Source organism: Monodon monoceros, unplaced genomic scaffold, assembly GCF_005190385.1.
Source record: "Monodon monoceros isolate NGI ecotype Baffin Bay Population unplaced genomic scaffold, NGI_Narwhal_1 Super_Scaffold_9, whole genome shotgun sequence".
NCBI lineage: Eukaryota > Metazoa > Chordata > Mammalia > Artiodactyla > Monodontidae > Monodon > Monodon monoceros.
The window spans coordinates 6,210,429-6,227,035 of record NW_021703786.1 but is presented as its reverse complement, the minus strand read 5'-3'; the positions used below and the strand labels follow the sequence as shown (position 1 = coordinate 6,227,035).

The 16,607-nt window shown below is 54.8% G+C and overlaps 1 protein-coding gene across 8 annotated transcripts in view; it reads right to left on the bottom strand.

The window, feature by feature from the left end:
- Positions 1-2,725: 2,725 nt before the first annotated feature.
- Positions 2,726-16,607, bottom strand: part of AKAP1 (A-kinase anchoring protein 1) — a 37,336-nt gene continuing 23,454 nt past the window's right edge. For 3 of the 8 annotated variants that reach the window (XM_029212710.1, XM_029212711.1, XM_029212709.1), the window contains exons 2-11: positions 14,919-16,560; positions 12,258-12,391; positions 10,621-10,747; positions 9,957-10,084; positions 7,891-8,068; positions 6,459-6,609; positions 5,991-6,058; positions 5,026-5,099; positions 4,712-4,774; positions 2,726-4,306 (exon numbers count right to left, since the gene is read on the bottom strand). In XM_029212710.1, the coding sequence (XP_029068543.1) occupies positions 4,232-4,306; positions 4,712-4,774; positions 5,026-5,099; positions 5,991-6,058; positions 6,459-6,609; positions 7,891-8,068; positions 9,957-10,084; positions 10,621-10,747; positions 12,258-12,391; positions 14,919-16,536 (2,616 nt within the window). In that variant the 5' untranslated portion in view covers positions 16,537-16,560 and the 3' untranslated portion in view covers positions 2,726-4,231. Of the gene's footprint in view, positions 4,775-5,025; positions 5,904-5,990; positions 6,059-6,458; positions 6,610-7,890; positions 8,069-9,008; positions 10,085-10,620; positions 10,748-12,257; positions 12,392-14,918; positions 16,561-16,607 lie in introns of those variants that run through there. The other 5 variants (XR_003792031.1, XR_003792029.1, XR_003792028.1 and 2 more) reach the window with 5 other exon arrangements.

Below are 16,607 nucleotides of genomic sequence, written 5' to 3'. Positions count from 1 at the left end.
TTTGTTTTTGTTTTTTTTTGGCCGCACCACGTGGCTTGCAGGATCTCGGTTCCCTGACTAGGGATTAAACCCGGGTTACAGCAGTGAAAGCCCAGAATCCTAACCACTGGACCACCTGGGAATTCCCACGAGCTTTTTAAAACTAAGCTTCAACCAACTTATAAAATGAAGCTGTCGAGGAAAAACAGGAAAACATGATAATACCAATATACAATCCTTTAATGTACTTTTCTTAGAAATAGACATATAGGCAAAAAAAAAAGGGGGGTGGTGGTGGTGGAGGGAGACAGCAAAAAAGAAAAAGATTTAAATAATTTACAAGCTGAATCTGATAGATTACATAACACTTTATACCAAACCAACAATATCCGTTATTTTCAAATGTGGTAGAACGTTTTCCATGATCCCCCCCAAAATCATTCTAAAGTTCATCTAGAGAAATAAATGCACAAAAGAATCTAGAACTTTTTTTTTTTTTTTTGCGGTACACGGGCCTCTCACTGCTGTGGCCTCTCCCGTTGCGGAGCACAGGCTCCGGACGCGCAGGCTCAGCGGCCATGGCTCACGGGCCCAGCCGCTCCGCGGCATGTGGGATCCTCCCGGACCGGGGCACGAACCCGTGTCCCCTGCATCGGCAGGCAGACTCTCAACCACTGCACCACCAGGGAAGCCCGAGAACTTTTTGAGTAAGAACATATCCATGAGGCTGTTAGTACTGGTGTGATGGTGACCAATGGAAGAGTCCAGTCCTGAGCTGTACAGACTGGCAGTCTCCAGCCACCTGTAGCTGTGGAGCACCTGAGCCACTGTGAGTCTGAACCCACAGGCTGGAGTGTAAAATACACACGTGAGATTCCAAACTTAGTATAAAAACACTGTAAAATATCTCAATGTTTCTAATGTCCATTACATGTTGAAAAAATGGGTTAAACTATTATTAATTTCATCTGCTTTTTCCTTTTTACTAAGGCTCCTAGAAAATTTAAACTATGTCTACTGGACGGCACTGGTCCTGAAACGGGCCCGGGTTTTCAACTTTCTGTCCACATCCTTTATGTGGACTTGTTCACGGACTCTTAGTCTTACTTTCTGATCATCATAGAGTTAAAAATGTTCACTCTCTGGCCTAGGTGCTGCCAAGTTTCTCCTGGATTTGTTTACATAAAAATAGGCAAAATGATGGATCTCTCCTGCCAGTGTTTTTCCAATTCTCAGTTCCACAGCTTTCCTGTGGGCTGGTCAATTAGCCACTGCGGTGTGTGTTCGGGGAAACGGCACGAGGCATGATCATCCTCATGTTGTTGCAGAGCAGTCGTGGTTGAGAGCCTGGCTTTGAGTCTCAGCTCCACTCCATCCGCAAACTGGTCTAGTCTCAATCTTCTACCTGTGGCATCAGGCCCTGCCTCGCTGGGTTGTCATGAGGACTAATAAGTATTACCTGTAAAAAAGCACGGCGTCTGACAGGAAGTTCTCCAGCTAAACCTTGTTCGATCTTCAGCTTGCAGTGGTTAGGTGCCACCTCTAAGCTGTACAAGGTGCAGCAGTAACCCCAGAACCCAGCCTCCACACTGACACCCCACGAGGTCTGGTCACTCCTCCCGTACCCAGCAGGGCTCCAAGGACCAGAGAGGGGCTACAGTGCACACAAACACCTGCAACGAGAACAGGCTGGATGCTCTAGCTCCTGTGCTCAGCCATCCACCTCTCCCTTACACCCTTCTCCAGCCCCGGCTTCTCCCAAGAGGTCAAGTTCACACTTCAGCTGGCCCCTGGACGGCCCACAGGTAATTCAAAGAACATATCAAAAATGTACTCGCCCGGAGGGTCACCGTCTGGCCGGGTGGAATAAGCACCTCTGTAAAACCTGAAACCCGCTCCTCTGTAAAAGCAACAAGATTACCGGGGCAAAATGGTCAAACTCAACTTTTTCAGAACTCTGGAAATTAATCAAAGGCCCACAGCAATCTAATAAGTGTTCATCCGAAGAGTACATGCCTTTCAGCAACTTCCAACTCACTTTCCCTCCAATATTCCACCCCTGAAGGTTAAAACCCGAGACACCAAGCACAGCCCACCTCCGCGTCCCCACGGCCTCCCCTCCCCCGTCCTGGGGCCTTATCCAAGGACCCTGACCCCGTCATTTGTCAGACCAAGAGCCACCCCAGAGGAAGCTTGTCTCGGCTGCACCACCCTGGCTTTGGTCTCTGCTCCTTCACCTCGCCCATCCTCCTTCCTGCACCAGAATCACGTGGTTCCCACCTTCAAAACCCCTCCATGGCTCGCAAAGATAGAGACCAAACCCACACACCCAGCTTTGTGAACCCTCCTCAAACTAGCTTGAAGGCTCCCATACACCCTTTCCTGCTCCAGTGATGCAAACTGTAGGGAAAAAGCTTAGACCTGAGTATGATCCACCTTGGCCAAAGTCACACCCAACTGCCGCTGGGACTTAGGGCTGTTGGCAGGTAAGACCACATGAGAGCTGGCAGTGGGCCAAGCTCTGTGCAAGCAGAGATATTGGGTTGGCCAAAAAGTTCATTCGGGTCTTCCCGTAACACCTTACAGAAAAAGACCCAAACGAACTTTTTGGCCAACCCAACACTTCCATTTCATTTCATTGCCTTACGAGGCTGGTACCATTATCTGATCCCACAGATGAGGGAAACTGAGGCTCTTATTTTAACCACTTGGTCCCCACAGCTTGGGAGAGTGGCTGCAGCTCTGCAGGAGGATGCCTTCAGTGTGAAGGACCCCGGGGCTATCTCAGCTCTCCAGAGACCCCTGGAGGGGTGGGCAAGCCCAGAGGCACAGAGGCCTGGACCTACCTTTAAGAGGAGGGGCCCCTGGATCAAGACTTAGCTCTGCTCTCACCATGTAAATGTATTTTTTTTTTAATATCATTCTTAGCACTACAGTACCTTAAATAACTTCACAGATCTATTAGGAATGCACAAAGAATTTGGGAAACCAGTGCTTTAAACTCAAGCCTGGCTATTTGAGACCATCACTGGGGAAGCCAGAGGAAGCTTGGCTGCCACCGTGTGGGGCCAAGGCAGGGAAAATACCAGACGGAGATTTCTGGCTAAACTGTCTTCAAAGGAGCCATGGGTCTCCTGGTTTAGTTGGGACCCTACAGCCCATCACACTTACAACCATCCTTCACTCCCCTTTTTCACCATGGAAAAAAATGGACTCAAAGTTGCAAGGTACACAATTCGAGATTTATATAAGCTTATTTAAACTGCACAGTGCTGAATGCAGTCTAAAAAAGAATCAAACACACACCACTGCAAGGTAATTCAATGAGCTGCTTTTTTTTCTTTTCTTTTTTTTTAAACAAATTTGTACAGAAAAAAAAAACAAAAACAAAAACAAAAATCCCCGGGTCACACCTATACCATACAGTCACCCTGTCAGGTATGCAGGATGCGATGGGAGCTGGGACGGGCAGCGGTAGCCGGCACAAGTAACTTCTGCTCACAGACAACATGGGATGTGGAAAAATCGTGGGTTCCCTTTGTTCTCCAGTGTATCTTGTACAAAATAATTACATTTTTTAAACATATTTACAGAGTTTGCACAGATAGAAAATGGTTACAAATTACAACAGGCTTGGCAAGACAACAGTTCCCCCCTCTCCCACTGACCGAGGCTGGAGGTATGATTGCTTTGTATTTACAGATGCATTAAAAAGTCTGCCTTCTTAGAGACCTAGACGGAATTTATAAAAAACGGTTAAATATCATAAATTCATTTGCAAGCTGTACAAGTGATCGATGCCCATCAGTCAGTTCGTGTCTTGCTCCCTGAAGATAAGACTCTGAAGGTAAAAGAAACCCTTCCCCACAAGCAAGCAACACCTCCCCTGGCCTGTCTGCTACAGGGGTTTGGGTTTGGGTAGCGGAGGAAATAGGAATAATGGAGGAACGGAATGGAGCGGGGGCAGGACAACCTAGTTGAGACAGTTTTCCTTCCACTTTTGTTTTAAATAAACAGCTTGCAACCAGGTTAAGCCGACTGGCTTGTTATGCGCCATCCTATGGCTTTGAAAAGAACCCACAGTTCCTTCCTTGTCTCAGAGATGAAACATCTCAACATGACTACAGTACAGAAAGAAAGGACTTTCGGGGGAGGACAAATGTTTGTAATTCTGATGTAAAGTCTTTGCCTTGGGTACCAAGCCCAACTTCAACAGTGCAAAAAAGACTCCAGAAGCGGCGTGGGGAGGGGGTCAGAGGCTTGAGTAATAGCTGTCCACCCACTGAGCAAGTCCTCGCTCCACCAGCGACCGGTTTATCAACACCACCTAGGAGAGAAAGGTCTCTGGAGAGCATGGCCACGGCACCAGGGACCACTCCCCAAGCCAGCGTGGGTTCCCCCCTCACAGCAGGCACCTGAGTCACGGGGTGGAAATTTGATTCATCTTCTGGGCCAACAGGGGATTCACTTACAGGTTCTGTCGGCATGCAAATAGCCTTTCCAATAGGCTGAGGAAATCTAGGCTTTAGTACCAGGAGATGAAGGAGAAAACCCAAATGGACAAGGTCCAGGAAGGCTCACGGACATTCCGTTGTGGGGACTGTCACGTGCACTGCGGGATGTTTAGCAGCATCTCCGGCCTCTACCCACTATGATGACACTAGCATTACTCCCAACTGTGGCCACCAACAGCGTCTCTGGGCGTTCAAAGGGAAAGAAGGACAGAACTCACTTCATCTCCAATCACACTCCAGAGCTGAATCAGAGGAAGGCCGGTTGGACTATACCTAGTCACCTGAAAAAAAGAAAAACAAAAACAAAACCCTCCACACCATGTTTAAAAGCTACCCCATGCACCTCTCCTTAGAGACTGCTGGCCAAGCCGGGGTGAGGCACAGGAAAGCAGGCACCGAAAAGTCAGTTCCCAAGAAGCCCAGAGAGTTAGGCGAGGCCGGGAGGGACTGCAGATGCCAGGGAGGAGGCTCCTGAGACAGACCCTGTCCGGCCTGCCCCCCCCCCCCCCCCCCCCCCCCCCCAGCCACACACCTGAGCCAGCAGTGCTGCGTTGCCTGTCATCTCGCTCATAGCTGCATCCGCCTCAGGTGAGAAGTGGTCATCATCTTTGGAAGGAAAAGCAGCATTTAGACTCTCACTGAGGCGAGGCACTCGTCACTCACACAGCTTGCAGGTGTTTTCCAAGCAGAAGACTTCGCACACTCCCGTGGACTTAAGAACTCCATGGGGCGTAGCCACACCTACGCCAGGTTCAGAGCCCCAAGCCTCCCCGGGGCTCCAAGTGGGTACACTCGGGGTGCCTGCTGCACGCCAACCGCTGGAGGACGGAGGGCCAAAGGGACAGAAACTCTGCCTTCAGCGGAAATACCACCACCACCACCGCCACTTATTTGGGGGCCATGTGGACTGAGCACGCTGTATGTGTTCTCACACCGAATCAAGAACACGCTTTACAGGCGAGAGCACGGAGACACAGGCCAGTGGCCAAAGGTCAACCAGCTCCCAGAGCGATGTAGGTGGAATTCAGATCGAGGCAGCTGGCCACACAGCCCAATTCAGGCAGTGACTCTAAGTGGACAGGGCACGCAGACCACATTCTTTGTCAGGTTATACAGGTCACGTCCTCGTACAAGGACATACCCAAGGCGAGAAGCAGTGAGGACGGGAGGGGCAGGATTAAGGTCTGGGAACGTCTTATGAGCCCCGTTCTGGTAGGTGCCTCTGTTGGAAGCCGGAAGCCTCTCAAAGCTGGAGGCCTGGGCAGAGTCTAGAACAGTGGACCTGAAAGGGTGATCCATGGACCAGCAGTACTGGCATCGCTGCAGAACTCATTAGGAATGCGAGTTCTCAGACTTCCGCCCAGACCTATTCCATCGGAAGAGTGGCAGCAATCTGTGTTTGCTTAAGCCCTGTAGGTGAGAACGAGGGTCTCAAAGAGAAAGACCTACTTTCAACACCTGCCTGCAGCCCCCCAAGCCAGAGGCCCCACCTGTTACCTGACAGAGGCATCACGCTGTCCAGAAGGACCTCTGCTCCCTGGAACGGCAGGGTCACAAAGTCAGACCTAGAAAGGCAAGAAAGGCACAAGCTGAACACGGACTTCACGGCTGACTCACTCTGGGCTGACGTTCGCCTTCTGCTTAGCGCCGTGACCCCCACAACCCAGGGTGAAGCCACACAGAGGTACACATGACAGACAGCAGGCCACAGCGCCCAGCTCGCCCTGCCACAGGCCTGGGCTCAGAGGCGCTGCCTGCATCCCGCTCCCAAAGACAAGCCGCCTCACTTTTGCCTAATGACACTTGGGGGAATTCTTCTACCAGACGGGCCTTTCTAGCTCCGTCTGGCTGAGGCGAGCATGGAGTTTGTTTATATCATACTCTGCTAAAACAGAGTAGGCAGCAGCAGGGAAGAACCAACCCACGTCCCAGGCTCCAGCTCTGCAGAAACCACACCCGACTCACCGGATTTGCCGGAGCACGTCTACTTTCACTCTCTTGTATCCACCGTAGTCAACGTAGCGAATCTCGACTTCATTGGTCTCCTCGTAGGAGGCCACCACTTGGGCTCGCCACCAGGCACCGTCCACGCCAGGGGCAGCGCAGATGACCGTTACTGCAGGGCAGGACGAGAGCATGTGCAAAGGCCTGGCGCAGGGCAGGGCGACAGCAAGCATCCCCCAAGGGAAGGACTTGGCCCGCCTCACATCTGCGCCACCCAAAAAGCTACCCAGACCAAAAAGTGTTCATCCACATCTGTTTACTCTGAGACTTACTGAAGCCAGAGGTAGACACAGATTAATTGGAATAAACCAAGTAAATTCCAAAATTCAGGGAATGGACCAGCAAATCTGCCTTATACTCTTTAAGGGAATGTCCCAGAAAAAAATCGAGAGCCTCCAAGTGCAGATCTCGATGGCTGGTTGCTAGCACCTGCTCTGGCCCAGGACAACTCAGATGGACGGCTCATCAGAAGGCTCCCAGGCCCAAACCCCACTTCTTCTGGCCTTTGCTTCAGGAAGGTACTGAGAGCACTAATGCCCGGGGCAGCCAACCAGGCCAGAGAGCAAGTGCCCCCAAGTGTCACCAACCACACCCTGGCGTAGCAGGGGTGGGGGTCTGTGACACAGCTGGCCACACTGTGTCCTAACCCTTAAAGGCAGCCCCTGACGTAGTCACCTCCTGGCCTCCAGTTTGGTCTTTACTTCTGGGCTGAAGCAACATCAGAGAATCTGACAAAAGTGAAATCCTTATTCCTCTAAAAGAAAACCCATAAAAAATGCTACCGAAATTTCAAAGGTTTTCCTCACGCCTTAAAGCCCTCTGGGGGCTCCAGGTTAGGAGTCCCTGATGGGGTGGGTTAGAGACACGTTTCAACGTTCGATTCCCTCCCGCTAACGAGGGCAACAAAGGTAACAGCTCCTGCGCAGGGACCACCTGGGCAAGTCACTGACTTTCTCACCTGTCCACTAGAGATGACCCAACCCACCACAGGACTTTGTTGCCTTTGGCGATCTTCTGTGGGGCCTGCATCTGCATCAGGTCCTGTGCATGTTTAACACACACAGTAGCCAACTGCAATTCCCAGATCAAGTGGGCATCAGCCCCACTCAACAGGTTAAGTAGCAGAGCTGGATCCAAACCCAGGTGCCAACACTCTACTCTGACCCCTTTCCTCCATCAGCCGATGGAAACGCCGTATTGAGCTAGCCAGGAAACTCAGCCCAGCACACTCCATGCCAACAGCAAGAACCCAGGGATGCTGCGCCCATGAAGGGTCCAAAACAGCCTCCTCTCGGTCAAGACGAAGGGCAGAACAACAGGAGACCCCCCCAAAGCTTCTCCCCAAGCCTGGCCAGAGCCCAGCTTCCCCTCTGACCCCCGGGACAGCACTTACTTTCCACCGGGGTGGGCAAGGTGGGGATTCCAGGCTGAGAGTAGCAGAGGTACATCTGCTGGTCCAGGCTGCGCAGCGCATGGAAGGTAGGGTGTGTGTGCTGCTGCACAAACAGGTGCCCGGCACTGACCTGGCTGACCACGATCACCTCCACAGTGATGCCATCCGGGAGCATGAGCTGCAGAGGAGAGGGGTGGTGAGCACGGCAGCAACTCTTCTCATGTCTGGGATGAGCACTGAGGCCCCAGGGGAAGTCTCTGAACTGGCACATCTTTGAAAAAGGCATGACTACCCAAAGCAACATGGCACCCAGAGGCTGACAGAGGTTCAAGGAAAACTCTTTTAGCCGTGCAGTGTTTGGCTCCACTGTGGCCCTTGCCCTGCAATACCACAAGTAACCACTAGAGGCGGCCTCAGCTCAGCTGGGCAGAGAGGCTCCCAGGAGCCAGCTGTGGATGCAACGTCCCGCCTCCCACTGGCTTGGGCACAACTTCCCTCCCTCGCCTCTTCAAGAGTCTGTAAGACCCAGGGAAGGCAAACAGGAATGAGGTGGCCACTGAGAACAAGAATAAGAGGTAGACCAGCCCTCGGACCCCTCAGCCAGCTCACTGGGACCTGCAGCTGACCCCAGGAGCTCTGGGTTTGACAGCATCTCTCTGCTCTGCCTTTCTACCAGCAAGCAGAGGCCTGAAGTCAGGTCCACTGTCAAGGTCTGCACAGTCCGAGTCATTTGTTCTTCTCAACTCTCCACAGACATCCTCCCAACTCATTCCCACTCTGGGATTTGGAAAGCAGGTTTGCTCGGTGCGAGGTCCCATGTTAAAGACCCTAGAAGAGGCCAAGACTGGTCTCTCAAAAAAAAACAAACAAACAAAAAAAAACTGTCCTTAAGGCACTAGCTTCCCTGATACTAAGGCAACATCCAGGTGCGCTGGACACAGTAGGGCATCTACTCCACCTCCCAGCCAGGTGGCCACAAAAAGAGCCTCTGGCTGAGAGTTCTGTGCCTCCCCCCACCCCGCTCCCGCCCTCTCAGTGCTGCTGGCTGAGAGGCACCTCTCCAGTCCCACCCAGCCACAGAGCACAAGGGGAGGAAGTCTTACCAACCACTCACTTACTTAAAAAAAGAGTGGGTCTGTGGTCGAACCTGGTGGGAAAAACCCTATGATTCAGAAGTGGAGCATGGAGTGGGGTTCAGCCCACTCTCAAATACCCATGGGAAAGGAAAGGGACATTCACCTCTCCCCGCAAAGCACAAGGGTCTTTGGAGGGAGGAAGATACCCTCCCCTAAACAAAATCCAGGGAGGCCATTTGCTTGGAGCTGCACATTCACTCCACCTGTGAAATGCAGTGTTCTCGGCCTTCAGGACCCTACAGCTCTACTCCCGGTGAGACGGGGCTCAACAGGGCTGGGGGCACACAGCAGGGAAGGATGACAGGCCCCAGAGAGCCTGCAGCCCCAGCACGCAGGCCCCCGATGCACCCGCTACCCCTCTGCCAGGGCTTCCGGGGTGGGGGCGGAGGCAGGGATTCTTCTCCTTTATGACCCAGGAACCTCCCGTGAGGCAGGAAGGCGAAGGGGAGCCTTCGCCAGGGCCACCGCTAGACCTGGCTCAACTAGGAGGAAGGAACAACGACACAGTAAGAGCCCGTTCGAGCCCAAAACGATGGGTCCCAACCAGGTATCAGAGGTGATCCAGGACACAGCACCAGCTTTAAGGAGTCCCGAGCCAGCCTGCACACACCCAGTCTGGACAGACTATAATCCTCTCTAGGCAAATGCCCTGAAAACACGAAGGGTGCCCAGGCGGTAGAGCCAGGGGAGAGCGGTCCTTCCGAGCAGCAGGGACCGAGAGGCCTGTGGCTTCCTACCAGCACTCCGGCCCTCAACCCGATCCAGAGAACACAGGCTAGAAGCAGAACTGACCAGTGGAGGGCAGAGGTGAGAGGGCACAGGCATCAGTGTGCTCCCGGCCTTCCTGGCCCACGGTCTTGGGAGTCTCCTGTTTGGGGTAGGCTGGGGGAAAGGGGCACAGGCAGCCCCGGCCCCCAGAGGCATGCTCACCCAGGAAGTCACTGGAAGAGAAGGCAGTGCCAGCGAAGGCAGTGGGGGAGCGTAGATGTTGGTGAGGTTCAGTTCCTTGAACTTCTTCCCAATCAAGCTCAGTGCCTTGTCCACATGATGCTGAGAGCCTGAGTGGGGTGTGGGAAGCAGGACACAGCCACAGGGGTAAGACAGACAGCAGAAGGGCACTCAGGCACACCCCCCACTGCACGGGACTTTTCCTAGAGTTCGGGTACATCTGTAATGTGCCAAAATGCCAGGCCTCGCCTCAGGATGAAAGGCATCTCAAGAAGCTTGCCGCCTGCTGACCTTTCAAACGAGACCTCTACTGTTGTGACTACACTCACGGTAACAGGAGCCTAGCAGACAGGGAGGCCCAGCCTTCATCGACCGTCAACCCAGGACCCCTGGCCTGCCCCTGAGTGCCCACACCTTTCCTGACCAGAAGACCAGACTCGGGGGGGGGGGGGACCCGAGTCTCTTTCAAGCACCAGAAGTGGAAATGAGGGTAAAGGGAAGCCCCACTCCCTTCACCTAGGGTGAGAAGCAGGGCTTTCCACTCAGAGACTTAAGTCCCAAAAGCGGAGCAACCGGGACTCAAATGCTTCAAGTTACTTACACTTCAGGTAAGAAAACCCAACACAGGGCAGCAGCTGCCACTGACCTTCTATGTGGCAGATCTGGACGTTCTGGGTGTACGGAAGGCTTGAGATATAGATCTTGGCACCAGACGTCTGCTTCAGAAAACTCACATACCGTCCCTGCTTGCCTATCAGCCGGCCAACTAGGTGCTTCCAGAGAGAAAGAAAGACGAGAACTTAACGAGGAGTCAACTCCCGGCATCCCCAAGACCTGCCTCTGTTTTACACCAGGTCAGGCTCGAACATAGTATCTGTTGACACGTCAGCACTCACTTGCCAGGCGCCGTTCTAAGCACTTACGTTTACTCAGAGTAAATGTATGAAACAAACAGCATGTGTTTATCACCATTTTACAGTTGAGGGAACAAACCCAGAGGGGTTAAGTAACTGGCCCAAACTCACACGGCTACTGAGCAGCTGAACTAGGCAGTATGGCTCCAGGCCTGGGCAGTTTCCATTTCATCCCCGACAGCGGGGCCCGCATTCAGAAGCTGCAGAGGCAGTATTTTCTCCTCCCAGATCCACGCTATGAGATGTTTCACTAGCACAAAGTTTGATTTACAAGTCGTCCGCCCCTCCAAGTCTGCTCAGGTCCGAAGAAGAGGCTCGATTTGAAAATAAAGGTCTGTGAAAGAGCCCTTGGGCTCCAAACTTAGCCACAATGTTAAGACGAGCCCTGAAACATTCCCCAGCGACCCCACCCCGAGGAGCCGCTAGAGACATGGTCACTCCTCACCCAGAGCTGCCTGGGTGTGCCCTTTGCAACCACTGAAGGAGAAGAGGGCAGGACTGCCATCAGGGTGACCAGGGGAAGAAAGAACTCAGGGAGCCAGAACCGCAGGGCAGAGCAGCCCCCTAGACCCCGAGTTCAAACCAATCCAAGTCTCCACCTCGGTGGGAGGCTAAGAGCCTCAGGAGAATGCAGTCGGCCAATTATTTCTGAGCCCCAGAGACAGACATCAAGATCAAGCTAGTAAGACGTAAGTTAGAAAAGAAGCTAGAAACCACTTAAGCACCCTGGAACTGGGGGACTGGTGAAGTAAACTGACATTCACACAATGCATAATGCAGTTAAAATTACATTTTCAAAGAATAACTCAGAAAGCTAATTGTTAAATATTTAAAAGCATTAATTAGAGCAACATAATCTTAGTTTTGTTTAAAAACCACAGGGTGCAAGATGAGAAGGAAATAAAAGTCTTCCCAGTCACTCTCGGGGGTGGAATTAGAGCCTGATTTTTATTTTCTTCCTACACTGCTATACTTCTCAAGCCCTCTAAGATACAGGTTTATGCTGTGCTCAATCATAAAACACACTTTGCGTTGGAGAGCATGAGAAGAGCAGTGAGGGGACTCCCGGCCGGCCCCTGCCCTCAGTCCGGTCTTGCTGCCATCTCCAAACATATCTGAGTCCCAGGCCCACAAGAAAAGCCCCAGAGGAGGGGAGCAGGCCTGCGAGTGTGAAGAGGATGCTCCTGAAGGCAGCCGGAGGGATTCCACTCTGCAGGAAGTTCTCTGGACCCTGGCAAAGCGGAGCGCTCCCATCCCTTCAGCCTCTGGCTCCCTGGGGGCTTCTTCCGGTTTACGGCCCCTCCCTCAGACCCCTGCCCCCAGCCCGATGACGCTGCGCCTGGGGGCACCGAGAGCTCGCAGCCCTTACCTTAGGCACCTCGATCTCCCAGACGGTGAGGTCGACCTTCTTGGGATGGGAGCCCGCCTGGGCATTTTGGAAACCTTCAGGCTTCCTGAGGCCACAGCAGCTGTCCACCGAATCCATGCTGTTCCCGTCCGAACCTGCAGGGGAGGAAGCAACACGCACAGACACACAGACACCAGCCAGAGCAGTTAATAACATCCAACTTCCAAACTCGCATTCCCGGGAGGCCCCCGCCCCTTGCCCCCTCCCTCAAACTTGGCAGGTGACTGTCAACTCGCAGTCTAGAAGGCTCAGAACAGCCCCCAATGAAAGGAGGCCTGGGGGTGTAGAGACACCTAATTTTAGCCTGTCACTTACAGTCCCACTTGCTTAATTGGCAGCCGCGCCCAGCACAGCTGCTGGAGCAGAGACAAGTGGTGAACTACGAAGAGAGCGACGCTGGCCCAGGAAGGGGGGCCCACGGCGGGGAGGGGGGCCAGCAGGTCCCACGGTCTCAGCAGCTGGAAGAAGGTTCAGGTCCCCATGGAGACCAACCCGTCACAGCTGGTCCGCACCCTTCCAACTATGCAGCCCCTCAGACGAAGGGCCCCTGGTCCCCAAGGCCCCAGGCCTGGGCACACAGGCGGTGGCCTTCAGCCAAGCAGAGCTACAGAGAGTCCTCCATCGCCCTTATCCTGGACAGGGCCCTGCCAGAGAAGGTGACAGAAGGAGGCCCCCCTCCCCTCTGCTTAGGCCTGACTCGTGCCGCCCCTCTGAGTGCTCTTCTGGGCCCAGGGTGGGTCTTCGACCCCCGCTCAAAACCGGAGCGAAAGTTCGGTCCCGGTCCCGAGAGGAGAGAGCGGGGAGCGGGACTGGCTCCGACAGGGGCTGCTCCACTCCCGCGCGGGGTGTGCCAAGGGGCCCATCTCAGAAAACGGGGGCCAGACCAGCTTCAGAGAAGTGGCTCTGGCTTCAATATGGAAGGCCCAACTGCCAGAAGGAGGTCATTCCTCAGAGTCTGCTAACTAGGTTGTCTTCCACACGGCTTCTCCAAACCCTGGACGGACACGGTCCTCTGCCGAGCAATCCACACGCTGCCTGGGTGCCGAGGAGGCAGGCGTTGCTGCCAGCCAAGGACGAGTCACCATGAAGTGACTCCTTCAACCCCGGGGGCTCAGACGGGCTTCGCGCAGGGAACACCACCCCTTCGGAGAGAAGCCTGCTTAGCCGACCTGCTAGGACCAGAGGTGGCTGACGGGGGGCTCGGCTCGTACACGGCCCCCAGCCGCTGCCCGACGGAACAGGACGGGCCTGTCACCCCAGTGACACCTAGAGGCGGCTCCAACCACACCAGGAACTCCGGCAAGGCCGGCTCCACTCAGCTGGGTGGTCCCTGGGCCACTCTAAGCTTTGACTTCCTCGCGCCCAAGGCAGGGCTACTGCGGAGAATCCTGGAAGGCTCGAGCCTGGAGCCGGGCACAGCTAGTGCTCAGTGGGTGGCTCCACCATGCTCCCACCTGCCATGCCCACGCCTCCCCGCTCACCACTCTCTCCCCTGTAGCCTGGACACATCTGAGTAGCTACTACAATCAAACTGGAGTCAGCATGGTGAGGCTGAGGGGCAAGAGGCAAAGGGAAACTCCTTTATTCCTAAAAGATTTGCACCCATTTTAAGATGCTTTAAAATAATTTTAAAGCATGTTAACATCCCTGAAATTGGGTGCACCTTTCAGTCTCTGGCTTCCTACACTCAGGAGCAGCAGCATTTCTTTTTTCTTTGGAGGTACACACAATAGCATCTTACAGGTGACAACCTGTAGCGTGTGACACACCAGGTGCTGCTGAAAGCAGCAATATTCCCAAGAGTCCCGACCTTCCTGGAGCCGCAACGGTAGGGAGTGGCTCCAGGACAAGCAAGCTGGATACCCACAGAGGGAATCCATGGCCTCTTTCCGTGAGATCAATGAAAATACCCCAGGGAAGCTGCAAAACCGGGGACAGGAGCTGCTGACCTGTCTACGCTGGGGTCAGCACTCGAAAAACCCAGTGGACACTTCGTTACCAAAGTGCCCCTTTCCCGGGGGTGGAACTGCAGCTGCACAGAAAGGAAATGGCTGAGGTTCTCTGCGAAGGAATTAGGTGACAGCAACACGCAGGGAGGCGTGAGCCTCCCGCAAGGATTCAAGGCTGTGGCCATTCTCTGGGCACTTACCCCGAAAGAGCTTCTGGAGAAGGAAAGCAGGCGAAGACATGGGAACAAGCACGTGATTAAAAGGAAATAAATCATAAAAAAAAGCTTACCCATCCTTGGTACTCAAGGGAATTAAAGCTGAGGAGGCCTCTCCTTTTTAGAAAAAAAGCTATTATGAGGTTAGCGTTTAAGAGAGAGACACACTCAGGTTAATGGGTGAACCCAATTTTGAGCTGGTTCCTTCGGAAGGACTGGGAAGGGTCCCTGGCTGACGAACCAAGTTACAGTTCCCGTGGCTTTGGGGTTCAGGGCAGCTTAACTTCTCAAGTTACCCACCAGCTCTATGCTGTACCCCGACTTTCTGCAGGCCGGCTGAGACACAGCATTGGAGAGCGTCATTACTTGCACAAGGAGCGGAGGCAGGCCGGCTGCCTTTCCCGATCAAATAAAGGGAGACCCCCTGGTCCTCTGAGGGACACCCCAGGCCCTCCTACCTCCCGAATGATCTGCTTCCGCACCCACGGTCCATCCATCCTCAGCCCCCAGGTCCGACAGCTCCCCTTTCAGCACCCCGTTGCTGAAGGGCACAGTACTTTCTGGCAGCAGCGGGGTGGTAGCCTTGTCCCTGGGGCTGGAAGTGGTCTCTGTACAAGAGTCCTCGAGCCCCGAAGTGCTGACAGAATCTGAGCACTGCCCAGAGGAGGCCACGGAGGGGACACCCTGGCCGTTGCTGGACACGCAGGTGACACAGGCGGCATCTTCCGCCAGGATGCTCGCCTCGTCCAGTGACTCTCCAAGGGAGGCAGCCGGTGGAGGGCAGGGGGCCAGGGAGACGTGGTGCGCGGAGTTCTTTGGCTTCCTGCCCTTCGTGGGGCTGGACAGAGGGCTGGTCAGGCAGCTCACGTACGTCTTTGGTGGGGGCAGATCCTCCGCCAGCAGGTCTGCGGAGGGGAAGGCAGCGTCCACCGGGCCCGTGGCTGCCTCCGCTGTGGCCAGAGCAGGCTCCGCGGCATCCTGGCCCAGGGCAGTTCTCTGGTGGGCCAGGGCACAGCTCTCCTCCTTCGGCCCTCGGAGCTGAGCGGCCGAGGCCTGATGCATCCGACCCGCGATCCTGCCCATCGTGGTGGTCAGCACCTCCTCGGTGGCCTCCAAGATCACTTTGGAGATGATCTGGAAGGCAGCCTGCTCGACCTTCTCGTTTCTGTCCAAGGTCTCTTCCTTGCCCAGCTCCCGGCTGAAGTCTCCGTCCCAGCCTCTGCTCCCCCTGACCCGGGGCGCTGGTGTCTCATCGGGCGTTGCCAGCTCCGAGTGGGCCGACTCCACGAAGCTACTCAGCAACTTCCCCACGGGGTCCTCATCCACCGCCAGCAGGCTGCTCCCCTTCTCTCCCCCTCCTCCCAAGGGAGCCAGGCTGGGGGCTCTGCTGCTCGGCAACTCGGGGCCCTGCTCCCGGGACACGGGACCTTCTTCCGGCACGTTTTCTCCCGTCACCGCGTCACCTGTGCCTTCGGCGCCACCCATCTCCCTGGTCTTCTCCCCAGGGTCCACCTTCTCTGCGGGGGCTGCAGACTGGCCCTGCCGGCGCCACCCTGCCGGCCTGCCCATCACGGTCTCTCGATTACACACCTCAGCTGCTTCGTGGGGGAACGGAACGCCTTTTGGGGACGGCAGGGGACACTCTAGAGGAGCGGACTTGGCTTCGTCACCCGTCAGAGCGAGCTCCACCCTTGCACTGTCCTCTTTGCGTGGTCCTGGTTGAAAGCTCGTGTCCGCGGTGTTGGGAAGGCCGCCCGAGGACTCTGATCGCCGGTAGGCCGGGTGTGCCCGCAGCAGGGCCGGCGGCTCCACGGGGGGCTTGCTGGCGGTGGGGAGCTCCCTCTCAGGCGGATGGGCGGCACCGGGGGGCGGGGCCGCTGCTCCAGGACAGGGGTCCTCCACGGGGAGCGCTTCCTCCGTGGCAGGGCCAGCCCTCAGCTTCACAGCGCTGGCCCCCATCTGTTTGTTGTGGCTGCTGAGGTGCTCTTTTTTACGAGAGAAAAACCACCACCAGCCGAGGAGCGCCAGCACTCCAGGCAGTGCCAAGGGGAAAAGTGAGCGGAACTGGATCGCCATCCTGGAGGCCTGAAGTAATTATACCTGCGAGAACAGGAGAGAGAAGGGGATGCTATGAGAGCCAGGTAAGA